At 39.0% G+C, this 27,215-nt stretch overlaps 1 protein-coding gene across 1 annotated transcript; it reads right to left on the bottom strand.

Moving 5' to 3' along the window:
• Positions 1–1,393: 1,393 nt before the first annotated feature.
• LOC147331401 (immunoglobulin superfamily member 11-like) lies at positions 1,394–25,882 on the bottom strand. The gene is made up of 7 exons (XM_086293674.1): positions 25,711–25,882; positions 17,415–17,717; positions 15,594–15,623; positions 14,597–14,872; positions 5,728–5,751; positions 2,401–2,484; positions 1,394–2,209 (listed from the first exon to the last, which is right to left on the bottom strand). The coding sequence occupies exons 1-6, from the start codon at positions 25,784–25,786 to the stop codon at positions 2,426–2,428; spliced, it is 768 nt and encodes a 255-aa protein (XP_086149800.1). The 5' UTR covers positions 25,787–25,882; the 3' UTR covers positions 1,394–2,209; positions 2,401–2,425.
• Positions 25,883–27,215: the final 1,333 nt, after the last annotated feature.

The following is a 27,215-nucleotide window of genomic DNA, read 5'->3' as shown; positions in this document are numbered from 1 at the left end:
TGTAAGATGTGCATTTTGTAGTCCATTTTCTGCATATTGTAGTTTCAACACTGCAGACATCCATCATCATATTTAACAGAGACGAGCGTAAGGTTGGTCCAGTTCTCAGCACACAGCTCTTCTGTTTCCTAAGTCCTCATCTACTCTCCTACTCACTTTTCCTTGACCTCCATGAAAACGTCATCGAGGTCAAATAAAATATACATAAAATTGACAGTATTTTATATATAAATGTAACTGTTCACTGGTTGGGGTTACAGTTAGAGTGTGGAGGCAGGACGTCACAGTACAAGCATACTCCCAACCTATTAAGATTATAAGATTGTGTTTACATAATTATACATAATATATCTTTTATTTGTTATGTTTACAAACAAGGAGAAGTCACAAACAAGCAGAGACCACAGCCCGGTGCATGTAAGTTTAAACAAGGAAGGTTTATTTAGCAAATAAACATTATTTTTTCACATGTGCAAAGCACCACAGCGGACGCACAGACTCGTCTCATAGAGTGGGCCATCATAACAAAGCACTTCATTTTTACTTGTAGATTCAAGCTGCTCTTCATATTTTTGTCCACCAGATGTCACCAAAGAGTAATGAACCCTTTTTACAAGCTTCACCTGGCCTTCACTACCAGGCGGTATAAGTTAGACATGAACCATGATGTTGATGCTGTGAATACAATATTTAACTTCATCAAGCTGAAAAACAGCTGGTTGCACTTTTGATTCATACTAGATGAGAGGAGAAGTTTCCCCACATGTGGAGACAAGCTCGGAAAGATGTTTCCTCTCTTTGGATCTGCCATCATGTGTGAACAAACATTCTCTGTGACGACATTTAACAAATCCACTGATCCTCCCTCAGTGATGATCACCTGTTTGTTGTCGTTCATATTTGAACCAGCAAATGCACACAGTGAAACAAATATGTGAAAAAAAGTTTCATGCATGTTTCTTCAGCACAGTGTTGTTTCCTGACTGACGGCTCCTTCTACCTCACATTCATACTGATGTTAAACTAGTTACAGCCAAAATGTTTGAAAAAAATGACAAAAGTGGCTGAGATTGAACAAAAAGTCAACTTTTTATTCAATCTCATGTTTGATATTAGTTTGACACATTAGAGACAAACACCCATCGATCTCCTCGGCCAGCTCAGGATAAAAACACTGAAGTGCAACAGCTTCCTGCTAATCCTGAGCAACACTTTAGCTTTGCACCGACATTCCATCTGTAGCTAAATGTCTTTTATCAAAGCACAGCTGCTGCAAAATAAGAATCATTCTGGAATTTGACTAGAACAGTAAAACATCTTCTCACTTTATTAACATTTAGTGACGCATATACATGCGTGCGCGCGCACACACACACACACACACACACACACACACAGTCGCAAAAGTTTTTTATTCAGGCTTGTGCACTCTTAAGCTTTCTGTTAAATGGCATAAATATAAAAAAGTACATCAACAGTTGACAGCAAAAATATAATTTGAAAAAAAAAATCAACTGAACCAAAAACAACATATTATATTAGAGTTTAAGCGCAAGTAAAAATATTCTAAAAATGAAATCATAATTTTTCTATCTGCTAAATATTCATTTACAGTAAAACATGAGTGCACATGTTTAACTAGACTGAGTTAAGTATGAGCTGAAATGTTTCTTCATCATTTACATGACAGCTTTCAACTGAATATGAAACATAATAGAAACGTGATACTTTAATAAATCCTGAATTTAGAGTTAATGTTTTGCTTTGGGCCATTTTTAAATTTGCTTGTCTCGTTATTTTTCTTTTTACTGATCCAGATAATAAACTGTAACATCTTCAAAGGGGACAATTTTTTGGAGTTCCAATTATTTTAATCTGTTATGATCAAAACAAACCATCACTGTCCTCATGAAAAACATGAACCTCAGAGAAACTTTGTTCAGTGAATTATTTATAAAGCTGCACACTGAAAATGGGAAAGGATTCAGGAGGAGCCATGAAACTGCAGCAGGAGAGGAAACACTGAGATCAGTAAATGATCAAATTAAAGTTGAAATGATGGAAATGTGACTGTTTTAAAATGGTATTTTTTCTATTTTTTTTTCAACGACAAAAATCAAAAACAGGTTTCAAATATGACCAATTCACACTTTTTAAGATCGTTCGGAGGTGAGATTTATGGAGCGGCCATTTTCTCTTCTTTGTGAACCTGCGGGAACAAAGTCAAAATATTCAAGAAACACAACTACACTGGTCACACACTGAGTGAATAGAAACAAAGTCTTTATCTTCTTTGACATAAATCAAAGGTTAAGATCTAACATGAGGGAGTTGTAAAGAATGTTTGATGTTCCTGCCAACAAATGATGAATGTTGATATAGTACATCAGTAAAACTCACCTTTCTTCAAAAAGCAAGCTTTAACTCACACTTTAACAACAGCAACAAGAACACTGATGACTATGGCAGCCCATACAGGAGACCCTGAAACAGAAGAGAAACCATTGGTGTAACTCAGACTGTGACTGCATGTCAGGAACAAACAGCAGGTTTAACCAGCGAGCTCAGTGATGTCAGCATGGATCTAACTTCCTGTTTCCTCCTGCTCGTCTCCACAGCTAACAGGCTGGTTCTGTTTCTGCTCTGAGCTGTGAGGATGATGATGTTGGAGCATCCTCCTCTATGAAGGATGTTTGAATCTCTGGGCTGCGGCTCAGAGACTCCTGCTTTCCTCCTGCTGAGCCTCCTTTCCTTGACATTACTTCTAAAAACACATTTTTATAGACTGACTTTAATATGACCTCTTTTTATCATCCTGTAGAAAAATCCAGAATAAATAACGGCTGAAAACACGCTGTGTGTAAAATGAACCACTGAATTAAAGATTTAATTTAAGCTGTTGGGATTAAACCTGTTTTTAGACACTAACACTTCACACAAATCTGAATTCTTTTGCAATCAGCTTTATTTTGAAAAACTGTTGGCTCTCCTGATGAACACACTGGCACTGAGCACTAACTCTCAAACTAAACTATAAGAGAGTGCAGTGAAGCGACCCTTCCTGAATACATGTTTGACATATTTACCAAAAGCTGAGAGTTATTCTTTAACAAAGACACAGCTGTGATCATCTTCATCAGCAGGTTAACAAAACTAAAGGACAATTTAAGCAGTTTGTTTTCTGTGTTCTGGTTTCAGACGAAGATGATTTATTTCCTAAATTAGAAATCTGAACTTGTAGAGTTTATTTGCTGCTTTCATTTCCATTTTCTCTTTAAAACCTTAAACCTCTGACTTTATCTTGATTCTGTTTGTGTGGAAGCTTCATCTGCACAAACATATTTGTGACCTCACTGAAACCAACAGAGGAAATAATTAAAGGTTTATTACAGGTTTATATTATCCTGCAGTCAAAAATCTACAGAGTGTGTTCAAGATAATAAATTATTAAACACTAGGACACCCTCTGACCTTTTAAGTAATAAGCGATCATGAAATAACATAATTTCCTTAGAGATTATTAAAGTATTCTGATTCTGAAAACAAAGTTGTATCTCCCTCATATTAGAGTGTGTAACTGCTCTTATCCCCTGAGACTGAAAAGTGTTTCTTTTGTCTGATCAGCTGTTTTACAGCTAAAACCTTCAGTGAGATTTTGGTACATTTGGCTCAACAGTTATTTTTTCACTTTCAGGTTTAATGTCCCTGCACGCTGCCTCCACCCTCGTCCTCTAACTGCATCAGTAACACTGAGTAACACTGAGTAACACACTATGCCATCACAGTGCTTGACCTCCTGATGTCTTTCAAATCAGGGAAGATAAAATAAACATTACAACTGAAATAAAAAAAAAAAAAAAGCTTTATAGAACAGAGTTAAGCACTGCTTACAGAGAGCTCACAGGTTAGCTGCATTAAATAAATAAATGTTAAACTGAAATTAAAATTTGATTGTTAAATAACTGGGCTGCAAAAATAATGTTATAAAGTACATGTTTGCAGGACGCTAGTACTGCAGCACCATAAAGTTTGATCTTTTACTCATTTGAATTTGATTAAATTTGTTGTGTTCAGCTTTTTCTGACACTTGGATTTTGCAGGATAATCTAAACCTGTTTGAAGTCAGTAAATGCTGATGTGTCACACAGCACTGAACTATAATAACTGGTGTTCCTAATATTTTGACCCACAAACAGAAGTGTCTGAAATCTATTAAAAATCTTTTGAGCTGGATGAATGATGGAATTTGGAGCAAATCAATTTTTTAATAATATAAATGACCCCCAGTTACACTGTGCTGTAAAGGTTACTAACAACACATTAAAATCCGAATGCACTAAATCACAGCAGGAAAATATGAGTAAATCAAAGGCTTTGGGACAGATTTACTCAACTAGACAAATTATTGTGATGATGCAATTGCAGAATGAGCTTCTAACAGTGTGCTACTCATATATAAATAAGTCAAATTTTATTTGTGACACACAGTACAACATGGAGCGACATGCTTGTGTCCGAACTGCAAACAGGCTGCAGACGTGGCCGCCAATCAGTTTACTTCAGTAATAACCGTCATTCTGTCATGAGCAGCAGAGCTCAGGATTTATCCAGTGAAGAGCTGCAATATTACAAAATATTCCACCTGAAATCTTCACACCTGACCTGTATGATGTTGGATGAACACCAAACACGACTTCGGTAAATGTGTGATTGCTCCGGTAAACAGAGAATACAGAAACAGCAGTTCTGTTTTACTGTCGCCTTCCATTACCATGACTGGCCTGTGTTACTTTTGTAAGAGATTACTTTGGAAGCACTTGTTTGTCTAAGCCAACACTGCCACCTACTGGCAAAACTCAATATTGCCTTAGCGCCACATCAGGTGAGAGTAAATGAGCTTTTTCGCTCTGTACTGTGTCAAACTACTGTCACAACAAAAACATTGTTATCAGACTTTGTTTAGACAACAGCCAGGTTTGATATCACTGTCTATTAATATTTGTTAACATTGTCTTTTATCACACTCACATTAGTGTTTAATACTCCAAACATTAGGGCGCTAATGTCTGATCCTCATGTGCTTTTGGCATTAACCTAAACTGACGTCACTCTAACTCTATTCCAACCATATGATTGGATCATTACTTTAGCCATCAGAATTATTGTCTGAAGGCTAAGGCTCTTCCTTTTCCATGTCAAGTTCTTATACAGTCGTCTCTGTCCCCTCACCAATTACCAGATTGTCTATAAACTCTGATTTTTTTTCCAGGACTTCACGTTCTTCCTAACTCATCTCCTCACTGTGCTGCTTCCTAATGTTAATACTTTGTGTTTGTTTACCTTGCTGATGTAGAGAGTTGAAAATAGCTTTCTAGTATCAGAATTAAACTGGGGAAAACAGCCCAGTTGTTGTTGTGTTTTGTTGTGATTGTATCTTTGTACCTGTCATTTAAAATGCTATCCTACATCCAGCCGCTAGAGGGCGCATTACGCGCAGTGGTATCGAGTAGCGTTTTGGGGCACAGAGGAAGAATAAACCTTCCTGTTGTGAAACTGACATCAGCTCAACGTGTGTCCCTTTTTCTATTCTTTATCACAGCGCCACACGTTGTTGAACAGGAAACCAGTTGCCCCTCTGGTCATCATCTTAGGGAGGCAACACTGACTGTGAATGACATCAAGCAAATGATGTAATGTATGAATCAACATTAGGATTCTGGACTTTACCTTGTGGTGCAGAGTCACTCTTCTCTGTGGAAACAAAAAGGTACACAAGGTTCTTTTTATAACAGTGTAGCAGACAAAGATGCATAAATATCAGAGAACATAATCAATTTGAGAAAATTGAGGATAAAATTGTGTAAACGGTTGAAATAGTGACCAAAATATACATTCAACAATAAATACACAAGGAAATGATGTTGGAGGCTCATAAAAAAATATAATAAAACAAGAAACTATGACAACCATGACAAGTACATTTTGTGGAATTAACAACAAACTGCATGCTGAAAATATTAGTAAATCACATTTGCATTATTTATTTAAATATTATTCTTTTTACTCCTGCAAATACATATGTGAGAAGGCCAGCCACAAAAATCACACCAGCTTTTTCTAAATCCATCACAGGATATTTGCATTCATGAGATTATTGTGTGTGTGTGTGTGTGTGTGTGTGTGTGTGTGTGTGTGTGTGTGTGTGTGTGTGTGTGTGTCATTTCAGTCTTTCAGAGACGTCTCTCTGTCATGTCCCTTCATACTGCCTCACTCCTGCTCTTATAGCTGCATCAGTTGTCAAGCAAGGCGGGACTGAAAGAGATTGAAGTCCCCCTCTGGTAGGATCTCCCCTCTCAAATTGGTCCTGGGTAAGGGACCAGACAGTGAACTTTCAAAAGACCCCTATGAGTGAAAAATCTAGGGAAACCCCTGCCCAGGATAGCGTTTCTGGGCCCCGGCCCAGAGAAGGGACCGCGAGCACATGGTGGCCTTAGCCTATATCCCTTGTTCAGCCAATGACTGTAGAAAAAATGGACGATGCGAGAGCACTTCCTCCCATTGTGCAAAAATGAAGCTAAAATACCCCGCTTGTGGAGGCTGCCATCTTGCATTTTTGGAGCCAGAGTCTGTGCAGTAGTGACTTGAGGTGGAGCAACTGTGTCACACTCTCACCCACACATCTGCTGGACGTGACTGCAAACACGCCCTCCTACACTTTTTAAGTAGCCCAGCTGCTGCAGTTTATCTGCTGATGGCTTTACTGCGACTGACGACTCATTTAATTAAGGTAAATACAAACATGTCACTGTTATGAAAAAGACACACAGCTTAGCATTTTATAGTTCTAAAATCACTCTGTTGTTAATTCGTTTGCTAGATTAGCCGCTAGCATACGCACTGTGTTGGAGGCTTGTTGCTAGCGATGCTACACACCTGTTACTCTAATAGTCTGTATTATTGAATGATTCAGCACTCCTGAGTTTTCTTTATCCATCTTTAGACAGAGACGAGATCAGCTGCTCATTCCACAGAGGCCCAGAGTTACTGTTAATATCAAAAATATAATGCTGTCCTTTGACATTTTAACATAAGACTGTGAGTGTCATGGATCTAAAACTGTTTAAATCTTCAGAGCCCTCTACAGCCTGGTAACATGGAAACTTTAAAAACAGCAGCAGAAGATTTCAGTAAGAAAATCTCCCAGAGCCACCATTCCCCCGAATTTCTCCTGATTTTCCACCCGGACAACAAAATTGAAAAACCATATCCCAGATTGGCCCGGCCAATTCCAGTTTCCAACAATGGCTACTTCTACTGCAGCTACTTATTTTTAATATTACTCTTACTGGGTCGCAAAATAAACTTTTAACATATTTTCAGGTGAGAATGTAGCTGTGTAAACTTCAAATATCTGAGCTGGCAAGAATAGCAAACTCCCGACTCATTGTTTTCAAACTCTGACCCCTCTGTCTCTGTCCTTTACGCTGCTGTTTTCACTCAGTCTGATCTTGTGACACTCTCCACTTTAGAGGATGTGGTTCACCATATTAAGCCCACAGGTTCCCCTCGGGATCCTTTCCCTCCACAATTCTTTAAAGAAATTTTTCTTAGCATACGACAGTATGTCCTTGACATTATTAACAGCAGTCTGTCTTTTGGTGTGGTTCCTGCAAATTTCAAACATGCAGTAGTGCACCCACTGCTTAAGAAACCTGGCCTTGATCACACAGTTTTAGCCAACTATAGGTCTATTTCCACGCTGCCTTTACTCTCCAAGGTTTTAGAGAAAATTGTTTTTAGTCAACTGAAAGATTTTCTAGATGATAATGGTATCTTTGAGGTTTTTCAATCAGGTTTTAAAACCCTTAATAGAACAGAATCTGCATTATTAAGGGTTTTTAATGACATCCTTCTGGCATGTGATTCTGGTAACCATGTTGTTCTTGTCTTGCTTGACCTAACTGCTGCCTTTGACACAGTAGACCACAATATTCTAATTTCTCGATTAAATGATGTAGTGGGTATTGGTGGCACTGCACTTAATTGGTTTAGGTCTTATTTGTCAGATAGAACCTTATCTGTCAGCCTTCTCGGTTCCAAATCATCTTCTCCTCTGTCATGCGGCGTCCCACAGGGCTCAATTTTAGGGCCACTGCTCTTCTTACTGTATATGCTCCCCTTAGGCGCAATCTTTGAGAAGTATAACATTGCACATCATTGTTATGCCGACGACATACAGATGTATTTCGAACTAACTGATGATCCCGCTATGTCTTTGTACGGCTTTTGCGATTGCATGCATGAGGTCAAAAATTGGCTGGCAGGTTACTCTCTTATTCTAAACGACAGGAAAACTGAAATTATCGTGTTTGACAGCAGAGTCCCCCGTGACCAACTCCGTGATGCCCTTGGTTCCTTTAACAGTTTCCTCACCGACACGGTTAGTGACCTAGGTGTATTTTTGGATAGCTCTTTTAAGTTCGAGAAACAAGTGTCTTCTGTTGTTAAATCTTGCTTCCATCAACTGCGTCCTATTAGCAAGGCCAGACATTATGTTCCGCTTTGGGACCTTGGAAAGCTTAACCACGCCTTTGTGACATCTAGGTTGGATTATTGCAACTCACTTTACTTCGGTCTTAACTCTCCTCTTCTCCGTAGAATGCAAATTGTTCAGAATGCGGCTGCTCGTCTCCTTACTGGTAGTGGGCGCCGTGTCTCTATTACCCCTGTCCTTGCTGATCTGCATTGGCTTCCCGTCAAGTATCGTATTCAATTCAAAATCCTGCTGCTTACCTTCCGAATTATGAACAATATAGCGCCAAGCTACCTCATTGAGCTACTTAGATTATACACCCCTACTAGAGCACTAAGATCATCTTCCCAGTCACTCTTGGTACTGCTGAGATCCCGGCTGAAGACTAGAGGTGACCGCACGTTTGCCTTGGCTGCACCTGATTTATGGAATAACCTCCCCATCGCTATACGCGAGTCTGATTCCATCCATTCCTTCAAATCGCGGTTAAAACCCACTTATTTAGCCTCACCTTTTCTTCCAGTTAACGCTTGCTTGTTAGTTAGCTTAATGGTTATTCTTATCTTCGGCTTATTCTTAATTACTTTTAAACATTTTTAATTTTTTGACTGTTTTATCCTTTACACTTCGTTTTCTTTTATGCTTTTATATGCAATTCTTTTGCTTTGTGTTTTAATGCCATTCAACCTGCTAGCATGTTTTGGCACCTTGCCATAGCCCTCATCCTTCCCTGTTACTTCACCCTACTCTCTTACATGTTAAGGACTTTGGTACACCACTGGTTTTTAAATGTGCTATATAAATAAAGTTTGTTGTTGTTGTTGGGTTCCATCCTTAGAAGGCATGGGATCTCATTTCATTGTTATGCCGATGACTGCCAAATTGATTTACCACTAAAGTAGAAGGATGGCATCTCCATAAAACCTCTCTTGACATGTCTAGATGACATTAAAGCTTGGTTGGCTCTAAACTTTTTAAATTTTAACGAAAAAAAACCAGAAGTGTTGGTGTTTGGACCTAGTGGTCCCTGTGAGTCCTCCTCTGTTGATTTAGGATCCCTGGAAGTCTATTTTAAACCTGTTGTTACTGACCTTGGTTTTAAGTTGGACAGTGATTTTAAATTGGACAACCAAATCAGAGCAGTGGTGAAGTCCAGTTCTTATCATTTAAGGTGACTGGCAAGAGTAAAATCTTTTCTTTCGAGGCAGCACCTTGAAACAGTGATCCATGCTTTTATTTCTTCCCGCCTGGACTACTGTAACTCACTTTATGTGGGGGTCAGTCAGTCATTGCTCTCACGTCTGCAGCTGGTTCAAAATGCGACTGCATGACTCCTAACAGGAACTTGAAAAAGATGATGAAACCCCCACGGTCTTTCGCTACTCAGGTTAAACATGATATATAAGTCACTTAAATAACTTAAACATGTTATCGTTTGGCCTTTTTCAGTGTTTTATTTGTTCGTGAGTAAATCGGTTTGGCTGAGATTAGAGTTATTAGATTAGATTAGATTAAATAAAACTTTATTAATCCCTCAGGAGGATTTCTCTAGGATTTTCACACAGCTGAATAAATGTCAAAAGGAAGCTGATTAAACAGAAGTGTGAGATGGTCGAAAATTTACGCCAGCGTCCTGTTATATTTTACATAGCAAGGAGCAGACGGCAGAGTTTCACTCCACCGAGGGAGTTTGTGATGTATTTCACAGTCGCTCACTTCCAGTCTATGCGTCCACCTGAGGACCCAGCCCAATTAGATTGCGAACACCCCTGGCCTATTTACGGCCGGACAATAAAAACGGTGACATTTAACTTATTTTATCCAATAAATAAACATTGTAAAATTCAAGTTTTTTGTATAGGTATGTATATGTATACCACTCTTCCACCCCACCACCCCAAACAGCCCCTTTGAATATCTCCCTAATTCTGAGGTCTCGAGGTTGACATCATTTTCAAACCCCCCGCGGCTACTCAGGTTAAACATGATATATAAGTATCTTAGATAATTTAAATATGTTATTATTTGGCTTCTTTCTGTTTTATTTGTTCCTAAGTAAATTGGTTTGGCTGAGATTATAGATTATAGTTTTCACACAGCTGAATAAACATCAAACGGAAAACTGATTAATCAGAAGTGTGAGATGATCGAGAATTTACGCCAGTGTCCTGTTATATTTTAGATAGAAAGAAGCAGACGGCTGAATTTATTAAACTCCACTGAGACAGCAATGACACAAAACTGAAGGCTAGCCTCTCTAATTACACAGCCGCTCACTTCCGGCCTTCAGAGGACCTGGCCTACGTAGACCGCGAAGGCCGGGTCCTCAGCAGGATGCAGCGTATGAATTTGGACACCCCTAAAATCTCTATCGTTGGCGAAATTCATATTGTTTCAACCGTATACCGTTTATACCGCCCACCCCTAGTTCCTATGCAAAATGACTAGGCAGAAGCTACAGTCTTACTGACCCAAACCTCTTCTTAATTCGTACACACAGGAGTTTTCTTTTAGTTTATACATTTTAGCACAAAGCCAACAGCAAATCTGGAAACTAGCTCAAAGACAACTTCAGACAAAAAGTATTTTGGCCACAGAGAGACAGGTAGAGTTGGAAATGGGGGATACAATACTACAAGCCTGCAAGTTGATGTACACTCAGCTGTAACATTACTCTGAGCTCTTGTTAGCTTTATGTTAGCATACTGCCTTTGCAGATGCTTGCAGAGAGTTGCTGTCGGATGTTATTAGCAGTTGTTTGTGGTCTGGGCGCAATGTGCACTTTATGATCACGTTCTTCACCTTCATGCAATAAAAGTTAATATTGCTCCCCTGCAATAAAGTCAGTAGATTGCAACAAGGGAAAAATGCGTATTTCCTTTTCCTATCTGCCCATAAGGCAGGTAATAGAAGAACATATCTGACACAATTAAAAACAGAATTGTTAACTTTAATATGATCACTGACATTAGCATCTAGATGCATAACACATTCCTGTCCAACACTGTTATATATATATTAGTGCTGTCAGCATTAATCTCGTTAATACGACATTAACACCATAACTGCATTAACACGGCAAATCCCCATTATCGAGTTAACACAGATTGCACCGTGCGAGGGCTGCACAGCGTCAACCCATTAGCGTGGTTAGCTTGTTAACGCGTTAATGCTGCGTTAACATTGTTTTAATTAGATTAACGCTGACAGCACTAATATATATACATACTGCCTGACCCACAGGAAAAAAAAAACACAAGTCACCATCTGGATTTAACGGCGCAGGTGTGGCAAATGTCCTCTATTAAATTGTAGGTCCAGCTTCAGCAGCGTTTTGTGCTTAAAACACAAAGTCAGCTGACAACCTAAATATACTGAATGTCCTGACATATACATATTAAGGGGAAAAGCATAGACATATTCCAAGGTGACGCTGCTAGGATTCAATGGACTCAAATTATGAAAAAGTGACTCCCTGAACAGGGAGCTCAAGGGATCATATTCACATTGGCCTCTACAGAGTCGAGACGTCAACCCCACTCTGAATCTTTCTGATGGAGAAGACTTTACACAGCAGTACGATTCTCCCATCATCAAAACTCTCAAAATTATTGAAACTCTGCATGAAAATAAATATGGCGAAAAAGGGCCATCATCAAAGCTAGCTGTGGTCCGACATGTTTGAGTGTGTGACTTTTTTTTTTTGGGCTGTGCAGTGTACATGCCACTGTATGCCATAACATTTGCACTCCACATATTTGTTTCATTTATTTATGTATTGATCAAAAGGTCATTCATTAATCTCTTAAAACGCCTCCTGAGATCAACTTTCAGATCCAGGATTGACTCATCCTGGTTATATTCATCAGGTTTTCTGTTCTTTAAAGCCTCACAAGATTTAAATTAACCAAGATGGATTTAATCACCTGATATGAATTTATGCTTTTCTGATCCCAGTGTAGAGGAAACACAGCAATACTGAAGACTGCGATCAGCAACTCCTACAACACTGTTTAACCCTTACAAGTTAATCTGTACACCGGACAGGGCTGAGAGCACTGGATAACATATGGCTGGTCAATCAGTGCATCTCTAGTAGCAACTTTTGTTTGTTTGCTTCAACAATAAGATTATTAATATCCAAAGACAGCAACAGAACACCAAGGAACAAATAGGCCACAGAATAACATCGGTGGTGTTTTCTGTTTTTTCAAAGAAACTGGGAGAGGACAGAACCAGAAAAAATATTAGTCAGCTGTTGAGAGGAAAATCCTCATTTCTCTCTTAACCTCCTAAGACCCGAACTCTTTCATGGCATGCATTTTTAAAAGCTCTTTGCTATTTTGGGATCTGATTAATGTAAAAACAAAGAATTACCAGAATTTTTTTTTTACCTGATTTTTGTTTCTGAGAGGAACGAGATCCACATATGAGGATATTCGCTTTAAATTTTGATAGAACAGTGGCAGTATAATGTCCTCGTGAGTGGAAATCAGGTCCTTGTAGAGCAAAAGTTTGTATTTTGGTCTAGACATCCCAAAATGTGATGTCCACTTATGTGGACACCATGTCCTCGGAGGTTCAAGTAGGTGCTAATAAATGACATTTCAGCTACTTTCAAACTCAAGAACCCTGCAGCCAAATGTAAAATCTGGAACCTTTCTGCAGCCCTTACAAGTCACATTAGACTAAGTTACAGTCTCTCTGTCTATATGTTGATGATTTTCTTGTTGAAAGCAGATTCTTTAATGTCTTGATGCGTGCTCAATCATACAAGTAAGTAAATCCCCCAAAGCTGATTCTGTTCACCTGGACGTAGCGTTTTCAGTGGGAGAAACGTTTCATCGCTCATCCAAGTGACTTCTTGAGTCTCAGCTGACTGCAGGTTTCCCCAGTCTTATAAGCAGTACATTATACAACAGTACAACAGGCTGGGAGGTCAGTTCCTTGATCAGATTCTTTAATTGGTGAAGTCAACACTTTGGGAATCATTAACATGTGTGAATTACTCCCTCCTGACTGAAGTGTTATACCTGTATAAAAGTAATAAGTCAAGGCGCACTAACAGATCTCAAAATATTCGGTTCACTTGAAATGGTCTTAACATTGATGCACTGTTTAATGTCAGTTCCTCGAACAGCAACGCTGCAGTCCTGGTTGGTGTTGAGTCAAAGTCTTATTTTATCATGTTTGCACTGAATGAACCTGACCTGGAGTAGGTTTGAGTTTACTGCTATGCTGCTGTGACTGCAAACATCAAAAGCTGCTTCAAAGAACTGGAAGATCCCAGCATCACACAGAGAATAGGAACCGCTCTCCCTCTCACGCCCGGTGTGGATGGGCCTGGGCCCCCTGGCCTTGGGGATTTACTTACCTGGACGATTGAGCTTGCATCAAGACACAATAAGATGTTGTTTATTATATAAATTATGGTCCTATTAGAATAAAAAAGGATGATAAAGCAGTGCGAGCCTACTTTGTGACTAAAAAGTCAGTTCAGTCGAGTCGTTTTAACGGATTATCCTTCACTCACCACATCTACAGGAAACAGCCCTTCAGCTCACTTACTCTCCGACCTCAGTAAACACTTGTTCATCTTTAATACACAGTATATGATTGGGAGTCCTGTTTCTTTCTTGGTTTTATTGTTTAATTTATTAACATCAATATAGAAAGACTGCTCAGACTTCTCTCTATTATATGTTATTTTAAATTTGCTGCTATTTTTATATCATTAAGTCTTCTGTGGTTTGCAGCAACAATTAGGCACTTCGTATGTTGGGCAACTCCCATCTCTGGATTCAGGGACCACAACAGGACATAATGACACCTGTAAGAAGTCTTACATACAAACAAAATCATTTATGAGTTGAATTCAGACTAAAGTTGCTTTTTGCTTCAGTGTCAGTGAATCTCACATTTTCCAGATATTTGAAGTTTTTATGAGTTCATTATTTAATCTTTTGTTTCCTTGAAGACGTCACTCTTTGCATTGAATCTGAGAATATTATTTACGTTTTTCAAAAGCAATAAGAATCGTTTAGTGATTAAAATGCCACTCACCATTCAAATGTACATTGATTTCCTTTTGTGCCTGATGGTTGATTTCCTTCTGTGTGGCGACACAGTGATAGCGGCCACTTTTTTCCACAGTAGCTTTGAGGGTGATGTAGAAGTGACCTCCTTGTTCAGAGACCTGTGGCTTCTCAGAAGGAATGATTTCATTGTTACTGGCCCGCCACTCCACTGTAGGTTTGGAGAGTCCACTTTGAACATCACACTGAAGCAGTGCCCTGCCATTTATTTGATTATGACTTGTGACATAAAGCTCTGCTGCTCCTGTGAACACATAACAGACAGATTATGTAAGAACAATCACAGCTAATTGGTTATTTGTTCCTGTTCAGCTACTCTAAGTGCAGATGTGGGTTATGATGTATTTGATAAGAAAAAGTGGAGTACTGCGTTAACTTTTCTAACATCACAGCTCTGATGTTTGAGGAGAAATTTAGTTTTTACTCTAAACAATATTTTTGACTCACATAAAGAAATTTTTACACAGAAAACGTTTGGACGTCCCAGAGTTTGTCTAAGAGTTATATAAAATATTTTTTTTAAAAATTCAGGCATTTAATAATGTAATAACTGTGGACGTTACAAAAAATATCATCAACAAAAGCTCTCCAAAATAAAAATACATTTGAATCCACATTTCTCCACATAATTAAATTTTTTTAATTACACTGAGAGGGATGCGATACATTTTGAGCATAATCTCATCAGGTAGTTTCTACTGGACTGAACAGCTACGTCTAACGAACACAGTGCCCGGATCAATAACAGATTTTTGGTTACTGAACTAATAATTAATTAGATAATGTAGCAAAAACCCACACCAAATATTTACATATACATTTACAAATACAATTAAAACAGTTTTATTTCCCTGAACTGTTTATAAAAAAAATAATCAGTAAATGCTTTGCAGGGTTCCAACCAAAAGACAGTAAAGTCGTGATGGATCAATTTTTAACTGAGCCTCACCACAAACGGAACTCACCTGGGACGTTCCGGACCTTTAATACGGAGTCTGAAAGGAGAAAAAACACACATGTTAGAGGTGACTGTGGTCTCATCAATTTGGCAGACAGATAAAACTGATGAAAATAAACTCAGAAGTGTTATCCTGCTATATTAGACATGTTTTTTTTTTATAATCCCCAAAGAAAGCACAGTCACAGATTAAAAAAATCCTTAAACATTTAAACTGGAGGCTGGTATATCCTGGTGGATGGCTGATAATCACACAGTGAGTCACACTTTGAACAGCTGTGTGTCTGAACTATAAGGAGAAATTAATATTTATTCAGTGTTTAAAGTTTCATTCGCAGAGATTTTCTTTTCTTTCTGCCTTTTTTTTGAAGACTCCTCAAATTTTAGATAAATTGACATATACAGGAAAATGCATGCACATAGGAGGTTAAGTTCCAAAAGCACCTCATAGCTGCTATTTTTAACTTCTTTTTCAAGGAAAGGTGGGGAATTGACACGGAGTTAGGAAAAGAGAAGAGGCGTGTGCTGACAGTGGGAACCACCTTACATTAATCTGTCCTTAATGATGTAGCACAATTTGTCCTAACTCTGATGTTTGGTCATATAAGCAAGAACAGCCTGTAAAAAAAATCCCTTCATTACAAGGATTAGAATTTTAAAGAAGGAACATTTAGGGTCAGATTTACAAACATCTGCATCAGCACAAAATCTTCTTTTGAAGTTGCTGTTAGTTTTGTAACTGTTGTGAACAGATGTGGTTTTGTGGCCTTACAGCATTTGTAATTGTAAGATTTTACTTTTTAGGAAGAAAATATTTAAACAAATCACACAAATGTGAATTATAAAATCTGCAGCACACAATTTACTTTGCAAATTGCACAAAATCATGTCTTCTGCCTGTTGTGTTTTCTTTTTGGGGGGAGACATTATGAGATCAGATGGTGCAGTACCAAAACTCTCTGTCCTAAAACTCTTCAGTCATGCTGAGTGAAGGCGACCCCCACTTCAATAATACAGGGATTTCCCCCAAACAGAGCAGAAATGAACTGAACTGATTTCTCTCTGTTGAATCTTTGTAAATAAATTATAAGTGAACTGCAGCTGCATCCAGAGAACTGCAGGTACACGTTTCAGGAAGTCCAGGAAGACTTGAGAAACATGTTGAAATTGAACACAGGTGCTGAGAACCAATGTGGTTTTGTTTTATTTGATCAATATTTTTCAGTTACAGTTTAATCAGATTTAGGCAACAGAATTAGTCACTTATATTTATTTATATTATATTTAGTTTTAGGAAATCTTTCACTTTCACAAATGTGAAAAACCTGTTTAAATAAGTTATCAGTACTTTTAGGATAATTAGGAAAATTAGGATAAAGCAAAGATAATTCAAAACACCAAATTGGGGACAGTCAGCTTGGGATACCATAACAGGACGTCATTAACCAGATAGTGATGTCATGGTGTCCAGCTTTTATATACAGTGTATGTTTGGGGTTTAGCCAGATTATCTCAGTTTGCTGTAGAAACACATGTGAGCATCAGACTGGATCATAGCTTCTACATCCACAGGTCCACTGAGGTCTGTGTGATGTAAAGTTGCTCACAGAGTTGAGACGTCACAGAGATTTTATTTTGTTTAGGATGTCTCTGTGAGTGCGTCAGATTTCTGATAAGTAGACAGGAGCAGGACCAGCATGCACATGGGACGGTCTCAGTTTGTCCACCAAATATTGCAAATATCACTACAGGTGTGCTGTAGGGGTGAGACCCAGATGTGCATGCTGACTGTTTCATCTGTAAATAATCAGCTGATAACAGCACTCACCAACAACAAGCTTAATCCTGAATGTTTTTCCTCTGGTTGGAAAGTTACAGGTGTAGATTCCTCTGTCCTCCAGCTGAACATAATTTATTTTTATGGAGGCGTTGCCGTGCTTCAGATCATCTCGAAAATGTAAGACTCGACCTGGGAGGGCAGGACTATGATTCACCCCAGTATCATGTATAAACACCTCCTTTTCAGTTCTTTCCTTCGTCCACACAAACCGCACATCCTCAATGTTCTCATTGGTGCCGAAGGAACAGGGTAAAATGGCATAATCACCTTCTTTCACAATCACAGATGTCCCTGAAAGACAAAACATGAATTAAACAGTTAGTTCACTCTTCAGTTTAGTTCCTCTTCACATTTTTCTGTGGTCCACGTCCCACTGCACAGTTTGAATGACAGGTTTAAATGGAGGGCAAAGAAGCTGAAGAGTTTTCTAATATAAATTAGATAAATAGTATTTTGTGTTTTATAGTTATTTTGGCCTCTGGCATTGGTTTCTGATTTTATTATTTGTGCCTTTAATCCTTGTTAGTTATTGATGACTTTCGGTTTATTACTTCCTCTTTGTATTTCCTTTCTCTGCACTCAGTCTTGTTTTGTTTCTTTTTTCCATGTTTGTCTTTCTGTGGACATTTCATATGTTTGAGTTCTTGTCTCTGTGTTAGTGATTTCCTGTTTTATTTTAGTGATCCTTGTTCAGTGTGTTTAGTGTTCAGTTTTACTTTCCTCAGTTTTATTTTCCCTGATGAGTTTCAGTTGTGTTGCCAGGTGTGTCTACTGTCTCTAATTACCTGCTGTGGGTTTACAGCCCTTGTCTATCCTCAGCCTTTTTCACATCAAAAACGCTGTGGGTAGTTTGTTTGTTGTAAGTTTCAGACCTGCCAATGAGTCTGGATTTGGGGTCCTAGCTCTTCCTGAAATACCACAAGGATCATTGTGAACTGTGAATCATGTTAAACTGTTCCAGTAGTGTCTAAGAATAAAATATGGAGCTAGAAATGAGTATAATAGCTCACCTTTACTCTATTTATTACATTTATGTTTTCAGAAGTCAGTCAGTCTCTGAATTGGTCATGATTGACTCTGGGCTGGACCAATTACAGCCGAGGGGGTCAGATGCACCCTCCCCCTTTGCTTGGGCAACAGCTCTGAAAGCAATCTTATCACAGTTATCTGCTTTAATCAGCACATTTGAGAGTTATACCAGAAAGCCAAGTACAACAGGAGCTACAGTATCCAGAGTCATACGCAGTAAAGAGGTAAAATTACTAAATAGATGTCGACTCCTTTTGTAGTAGCTGCTCTGAAGATGATATCAGTGGGAGAGTTATATTCTTAAACTCAGTTACAGCACTTTCAGAAAGACATCTACTGTGATGAAGTCTACTCCCCACTGCTGTGTAATCAATTATTGTAAATTTAAATGTTATTATGAAATGATCAGACAGGAGAGGGTTTTCAGGAAACACTGTTGTTCAGTTTCTATATCATATGTTAAAACAAGAACATATGTGTGGAATTACACAACATCAATAAAATAAAGTCACATGCAGCCAGTCAACGCAACAACAACCAGCAGCTAAGTGCACAAAGAAGCCAGAACACAGTCGAAGGTCTCTGCTTTGCAAACCCTGTAGCAGCTCTGCTCCCGAAGCTGACAGTTTGGAGGCGGAACACGAAGGAAGAAGGCACTCATGTGATTGGTCACTTTCAAAGCAGCCACGCCACAGCCTCTGTGATTGACAGGCCCAGTTACTGCGGTTAAACCGGGGTACATGATGGCAGCAACAGCGCTGTAAGCGAGGAGGCGGGGGAAAACATCAGGGACACACACTCTGTGTTTATAATTTCGAAAATGAAAGTTTGCCGAATTAACTGTCAACACTTATACTGGTGACTATTACTGGATTACTTTAATGATGAAGAAATCTTAAAAACTGACAAATCGAAGGGCTTTTTGTGGGTTTTCAGGAAGCAACACACAAACCGCTGACACCAACGTTACATCTAAAGACGTCTCCAAATGAACCAACGAGTATCAGAAATAATCAAGAGGATACTTTCATTTTCTTGATCTGCTACAGTGATCAAACCAGCTCCTCACTATGTCCTGCGTTACGCGTGTATACTAGGTATTATGGTAAGAGAAACTGAGCTCGGATTTCAAACTAAAAGCAGTTTTTAAGGTGAATGTGATTTCATCATTAAACAGCATGTATCCAGTCATTAATGATATAATAAATCATGAAATACATAAAAATATAGAAATTGTTGTCAAAGGTGTTCAAATTGTAGATACTACATATAAAAACAAATTTACTATGCTTTGTTGACACATTCATTTCAATTGTTATACATTACTATCATAATAAAGATATTACTTTAGTTTAACAATTTTTATAATTATTTTTGCTACTGTTATTGCTACAATGATTATCACAAAGACTGGAACTATTGCTATTATTATGGCTGGTTAACTGTTATTAGTATTAAACTCCAGCATACCCTATGATGGAGTTCATTGTTTTCAATTATATTATCATTCCGACTTCATTCTGAAGGTACAACTTCATATAATTGTGAAAATCTATCACAGGGAGACAGTCAACCATTAATGCTCACATCGACACATATCATTATGATCAATATTAACAGCTCCAGTGGTATACACATTCACCTAACAAGAGAAAGTTCCCTGCTCTGATGAGGAGGCGTCACCAAAGGAGCCCAAATGTGCAGAGCTGCCTGCTGTGAAGACCTCTTGTGAATAATGGAGCAGCCAAAGTAGCTTCTTTATGGTGTCAGAGCTCAGTTTTTCAAAATAATAATAAAATTCCACAAAGTTATAAAATATTTATTTTCTTATCTGATTTTAAATCCAAATTTAGAATGGATTGTGAGGAAATTTAGTGTCTTCACAAATTAATTTCACTTCTGATGGATACGGACTTAGATTTCAATTTATGCCACAATTTAAGTCATTATTGGTCTATACCTGTAAACGTATAGTGAAAGAAAGGGGACTGGAGACGAGTGCTCTGTGTACCATGGAAAGTTTAAGGGAGGATTCAGGGTCACCTGACCCAACCTAACCGTAAGCTTTATCACAAAGAAAGTCTATTTAAACAAATGAACAATACAGTGTTTGAATCCAAACTGGGGCTGTTGAAGGACATAACCTTGTTAAAAAATGCCCACAGGATTCCTCACAGTAATCCTGCGGACCAAGGTAATGCCATCCAGAATAAGTAACTGGTTACACACCAGAGATCTTCAGTAACTTTGAGTTTAGAAGCAGACTGTTACATCAGTGTTGGGAAGGTTACTTTTAAAATGTATTCCACTACAGATTACAGATTACATGCTCCAAAATGTATTTTGTAACGTATTCCATTATGTTACTCAATGAAAGTAACGTATTCTGAATACTTTGGATTACTTAATATATTATCATGCTTTTTACAACTACATGAATGTACTATTGCTGTGTGATTTATTACTATTAATTACTATTAATTAAAAACTTTAATATAAATGAGTAACAGTAGGTGGACATTAGGTAAGGCTGCACTTTTTGCAGCGATCTCGTGTAGAAACTATTCCACGCGCATATAAAACAGGTTCGCGGCTCCGAACCGTAGTAAAGGGACCTCTGGCTGATACGTCGGGTTCGTGTCGGGCTCGTAGCTGAAAACTAGCTTTACTTTGTTGTCTGGGTCAACTTTGCTAGCGAGAGACAGAGAGAGGCATTGAAAGGCTGCTGCAACGGAACTTATTGTTTCAGAGGAAAACACGAACACAGTGCACAGTTGAGTCTTAATAGCTTACTTACAGCTGGGCTGTCAGGCACTCTTCTTGGCTGTAGTGGTTAACATATTTACATGCTTCCAGCTCCTGTTTCTGGTCGGTGACAGCTCGTACTTTTCGACTCTCCTTTTTCTCCCTCGCGCTCACAGACACATAAAATTAGTGTCACATGTTTTTGGTCTGAGGGAGCAAACCTTTTGTAGCCGCTGCACTGTTGTGATTTATTCTGAATGATGTTGGATACTATGATGAAGTGTGGAACAACAAATGCAACCAATGGTGAGCAATAAACGGACAAGATAAGTACAGCTAGAGATACTGGACTTACTCAACACCACAAGTTTTATTCGTAACAGTGGCATCGCTTTATTCCACCCATCAACCACCTTCAAACGTACTCAGCCTCTACATCAATACGTTTCTTACCGGATTGATCACCAAACGTCAGTCAGGACAAAGTCATGAAACAGAAGCACATAAAGAGAAGTGGTAGAAACTCCATGTCTGCAGAAATCTGCTGAGGTTCAAAAATAGTATCTCTCTAATATAACAGACTCAGAGCCACTCCTCTTAAGGCACTGATCGAGTTCTGTTTCTAAAAGCAGTAAGCCTACACTTCCGGTTTAATCTGTCACTGTTTTTTCAGTGATAGTCACACAGTAGTAGTAGTTCGAGTGCAGGTCTGTGTCCATGTACATGCGTATGTGTGAGCGTGTGTGTGTTCCATGTTCAGCCGAGAGAAAGTGTCCCTTCACCCGGTTAGGCAAAAGTCAGCAATCATCGGTTGACACGGGTGGCCTTGAAGGAGGGGGAAGAGTCACAACAAACAGTCTTGTTATCTAAGGGAGAATTTGTTATTCCCGTTAGCTTTTGCCTTGAGCATCCAGCTGGCGCCAGGGGGCCGCTTGAGATGAAGATGGTAGTTGTTTTGGTTAGTGCGAACAAACTGCTTCCAATGTTTACAGCTGGTCTAATTTCCGTCAGTGGTCACCAAATCTCTCAATTCCCATTGTTCTTCTCCAAGATTTTATCCATATAGCGTTCAAAGAAACACAGTCTGAGTACTCACAGCCCTGCCCATCGTCTATCATGTCGGCCAGCCTTGTGGGATTTTGAACAGCTGTAGCCACTTCTTGTTCTTCGATAAGCCGGCTCCAATCAGCCTGAACTCTGTTATCGTGGTTCCGAATTGGTAGATGTCGTTCAAAGTCCTCCATTGAGAGTGTCGCCAGACACACGACGCAACCGACCATCGAGTATCCGGCAACAAATGTCTTATGAGTATCATACTGATTTGATATTGGCCCTGTGAGGGTGATTATTGCTGATCTAAAGTCAAATTAGTAACTTACAAATGTGGTTATTAGTAAGTTTGTTATATTTAGATTTTGCGTCTGTTAATAATTTGATTTTTTTTAACATCTTGTATTTTTCTGTATTATTATATTAATTATGGTGAAAAACATGTTGACTTCAGGTCTTTGTTTCGTTTACTCGTTTAATACTCAGTATACACATGACGCAAAACAGAATGCGGACAGCTGTGTTAAAAGATAAAGTGACGGGCACGGACGGTGTAGGCATCCACCACGAAACCATCCCCCGAACAGCCTTGAGGCCCCACACTGCTGCGTGTTCACAGACACTCCATTGTTCCATAACTCCCCTTCCACCTATGATCAGTCTATTGAACGATTTTCCTAAAGGATTGATCACCAATCGTCAGTCCGGACAGAGTCATGAAACAGAAGCACATAAAGAGAAGTGGTAGAAGCTCCGTGTCTGCAGAAATCTGCTGGGGATCAAAAATAGCATCTTTCTAATATAACGAAGCTCGCAGCCACTCCTCTTAGAGTTTCTGTTCCCTAAAAGCAGTAAGCCTACACTTCCGGTGTAATCTGTCACCACTTTTCAGTGACAGTTACACAGAAGAGGTGACAGGAAAACGATTCACGACCAGAAATGACTGGTTATGGTAAAACTCTTTGTGTAGAGGCTGAGGTAGAAACAGAGGATCCACTCCTATCTCCAGAATCAGCAGGGTCAAAGGTTAAGGCCAGTCTCAGTTTCTCTCTCTCTCTCTCACACGCACGCACGCACGCACACACACACACACACACACACACACACACACACACACACACACACACACACACACACACACACACCTTATATTATAGTGCACATTTCCTCAGCACAGCATCATTTGGATTATAATAATTTATTTTACCCTTTAGCTACACACTGTGTGCACAATTATTAAGCATCTTATATTTTATTTTTGAAGGTTATTGTTATTGTTGAATGTCTACAGAGATCTTGGTCAGTCCAATAATATTATCTTAAGTCAAAACTGAATATTTAAGAAAGGAAAAATATGAGAATGTGTGTGTGTATAATTATTAGGCAACAGCTCCTGGACACTCTTCAGAGAGGTGTACGGTTTTACTTCAACATAATTCTGCTGTTTTAGAAGGACCCACAAATTCTCCACAAATGGCCTGTAAATGGCCTGTATTTATATAGCGCTTTTCTAGTCCCTAAGGACCCCAAAGCACTTTACACAACCAGTCATCCACCCATTCAGCTTGATTACATTACATTTTGTTAGCTTCCTATAACGCTGTATGCAAAGACTGCAGGTTATATTTATGCTGTAGAGACTGTATGTTCCTGTGTCAAACCCTCGTTGTGTTCATTGTGAAGTAAATGCAGTTTACAGAAAAGGGGATATGTTTTGTTTTTGTAGTTTGCATGAATGTCTAAATGTAGGTTCCTGAATGTTACTCTGTGTTATACAGGTCAGGTATTTTGGGTGTACGGTTCATTGAAGAAAAGTCCAAAGATGGCGAGCCACCCCTCCAGGATTCCTTGAGATGATTGTTCTGAGAAGGAAGTTAAATTCTTTGGACGAGCCTCAAACTGTACAAAGTCTACTTAAGTGTTTGGACAGAATTGCACCTCACTGCTCCTTTGCACATCCTGCAAGGAGGGGGCTCATTGCTGGACTCCCACTGCAAGGTGTGGCCTGACACAAGAGACTGAGCCAAATCCCCTGGGGTGTGGTTTGTTTATTATTTTCCATGATTTTTGTCCCAGCTTTTCCTTTCATGTAATGCTGTTGTTTCCGTTGTATGTATATGACATTATTCTTTTGTGAAGTTGATAAAATCAAGTTCTCAGAGCGTTTCATTAGTCACTCAATTTGCTCCAGCAGTCAAACTTTAGCTGTTGGCTCAGCACAACATTCAAATCTGTATCCCAAGTTTAGAAAGGGGTGTTACACCTACAGTTACAAAATAATTGAGTTGCCTTACACATGTAAACACTGCTGTCTTTTCCTGTTTTCCATGTAATGCACATTATTATAAACTGTAGGAGTCAAAAATTAATTTCTGGTCTTTGCTCCCATTAATTATCTCTCTGGTCAGTGGTGTTGCAGAGCTGTGTTGTTGTTCTGTCTGTAAGTTGATTAAATATCTGAAAACATGCAAATTCTAAACACTTTATAACTCTTCACTCAGTCCTCACGCTGAGTGCTTAGAGCAGAGTCCCGTTCTGCTCCTCAGGAATGAAACTGGGATTTATTCATTTATTTTATTTTATTTTTTAAGCAAACACAACTGAAGTGTTTCAGGTTTTTAATCTGTTTCTGCACAGACATTTGAACATAGTTAAAATCTCTGTGTACCTGCCAAAAGTGCACACAGATTTTCATGTATTTTCTTGTTTCTATTTTTTACTTCTCTTTATCAGAGCCATGTGCACCACCTCTGTGAGAATGCAGCTGCTACTGTTAGCGAGCTAAAATTCCAGACTTTAATTATTACCTACAGCCTGAGAGGAAAAAAAACAAGAGCTATGCTGTGTGTGTGTGTGTGTGTGTGTGTGTGTGTGTGTGTGTGTGTGTGTGTGTGTGTGTGTGTGTGTGTGTGTGTGTGTGTGTGTCAGCTCGTTCAGTTTTTGTGAGTCTTGAGTTTTCAGTTTGTTGGTCAGTATATAAAGCTATAGTGTCTTTAAAGCTTCATGTAGCGGACACGCACTTAAATTTCATATTCAGAAGCAAATGTTACACAGTTGGTGTCTCAACAGGAAAGAAAAAGGATGTGCGTTTCAGGAAGCAGCGCACAGACCGCTGTCGATGAGGCCACACCTAAGACATCTCCAAATGAAACTGAGTTTCTCTAATAAATGACCATAAATAATCATGGTGTTGAAAACACGTTCGCCTGAAAATGTTGACTTCGGTTTGTCTTGTTTACCGTAATACTCAGTATACTCACATAACGCAAAACACAATGCGGACAGCTGCGTTAAACGATAAAGTGATGGGTACGGATGGTGCAGGCATCCACCCACGAAACCATCAGCCTGAACAACCTTAAGGCCCCACGCTGCTGCGTGTTCACAGACACTCCATTGTTCCATAACTGCGCGTGCGCCTACGATCGGTAAATAAATAATAAATTAACGATTTTCTTACCGGATTGATCACCAAACGTCAGTCCGGACAAAGTCAGGAAGCAGGAGCTCATAAAGAGAAGTGGTAGAAGCTCCATGTCTGCAGAAATCTCCCAAGACTGTGAATACAGTATCTCTCGAAAATAACGGGACTCACAGCCACTCCTCTCAGCGCTCTGACGCAGTTTTGAACACTTTCGGTTTCTAGTGTGCGAAAGCAGCGGGTCATAACTGCACTTCCGGAGTAAACTGTCACAGCATCAGCGCATTTTAGCCTTAACACTGGCATATTAAAAAGTCTAACTGCAGTAGAAATAAACAGTTTTGTTTTTGGGGGGTTTTTTATAAAGAAGAAAAAAAGGTTCGTTATCTTTAGGAGCAGCTCCCAATTTCCCAAAATTGTTTGTGTGTGTGTGAGAGAGTGTCTGAGAGAGAGAGAGAGAGATCAAAAACTAAGGAAAATACAGATGATTCTGTGATATTAACATTATGATGCAGCTTTGTTCGGCAGCTGCAGTCACAGCGTACACAGTGTGTGTCTGTATTTTAAAATTTATCCTTCTGCTTTCATTGAAGCAGCAAACTAACACAGTTCCGCATTAGCACTGCTTGCTATTTAGCCTCCTTTATTTATTCATACAATTCATTATTTACACATTTGTGTTGTGAATTTTAGCACTACGGTTAGCATTTACAGGATATTGTTTTTGATGATATTATACAAAGGACCCTGTTTCTGCAATGCCCTTTGTTTGAACTTCATCTCCTCTTGCTGTGACCCCACGGGCGACTTCCTTTGGCCTGCTGGTCTGGAAAATCCAACAGTTCATCTATATGTAAAGAAGGCACTTAAACTGGAACAGGCATAGCTGCGTTGATCCTGCCGTGGTATAGTGGGACAGTGCATTCCTCGAGTGCACATTAGGTTTGCAGCCTGCTAAAGATCACACACAATTGATTATGTGCCTCTAGGTATATATGGTCTTTCAATTTGGTTCCTCAGAACCTGAAAATCCAGCCTCATAGAAGAAAAACGTTTTTCATCAAACACTTCTCAGCCGTCTGTGCTCATCAGTGCTTAAGATTTTTGATGCATCTTTTTATTCAAATACTCAAAAAAGTTTGAATATTTTATGTATCAAAATGAATTATTACAGTTTCCGAAGGCCAAAGAATAAAACACATGACATGTACATTGGACAAAGCTTTATTTAAAAAAGCGAACAAAAAATGAGTTTTATATGAATCAGATATTTAAAGTGTAACATACGAACAAAAACGCTTTTATGACATATTTTACACACTTTTACAGCAGTGTGACGGCCAGTGGGCTGGCCTTGTGTTTTTCTTTTTCTTTTACCTGTTTCTTGCAGGTAGTTGGAGCTGACCCAATTAGTGATGCAGCACACCTGAGAGGCCAGTCCCAGTGTATATAAAGACACCTTGACTGAACCAGGGTGCCTGGCTTTGGCGCTGTCTCTCCGCCTGGCACTCATTTTGTTCATTTGGAAGTTTCGGCTGTTATGT

The sequence above is a fragment of the Aulonocara sp. 'chitande type north' Nkhata Bay genome, linkage group LG5 (assembly GCF_057382095.1).
Source record: "Aulonocara sp. 'chitande type north' Nkhata Bay isolate Kocher_YH1m ecotype deep benthic linkage group LG5, A_spYH_male_GT1.1, whole genome shotgun sequence".
In the NCBI taxonomy this organism is placed as follows: domain Eukaryota; kingdom Metazoa; phylum Chordata; class Actinopteri; order Cichliformes; family Cichlidae; genus Aulonocara; species Aulonocara sp. 'chitande type north' Nkhata Bay.
The sequence above is the reverse complement of the archived record's forward strand: the minus strand, read 5'-3'. Positions and strand labels throughout refer to the sequence as shown.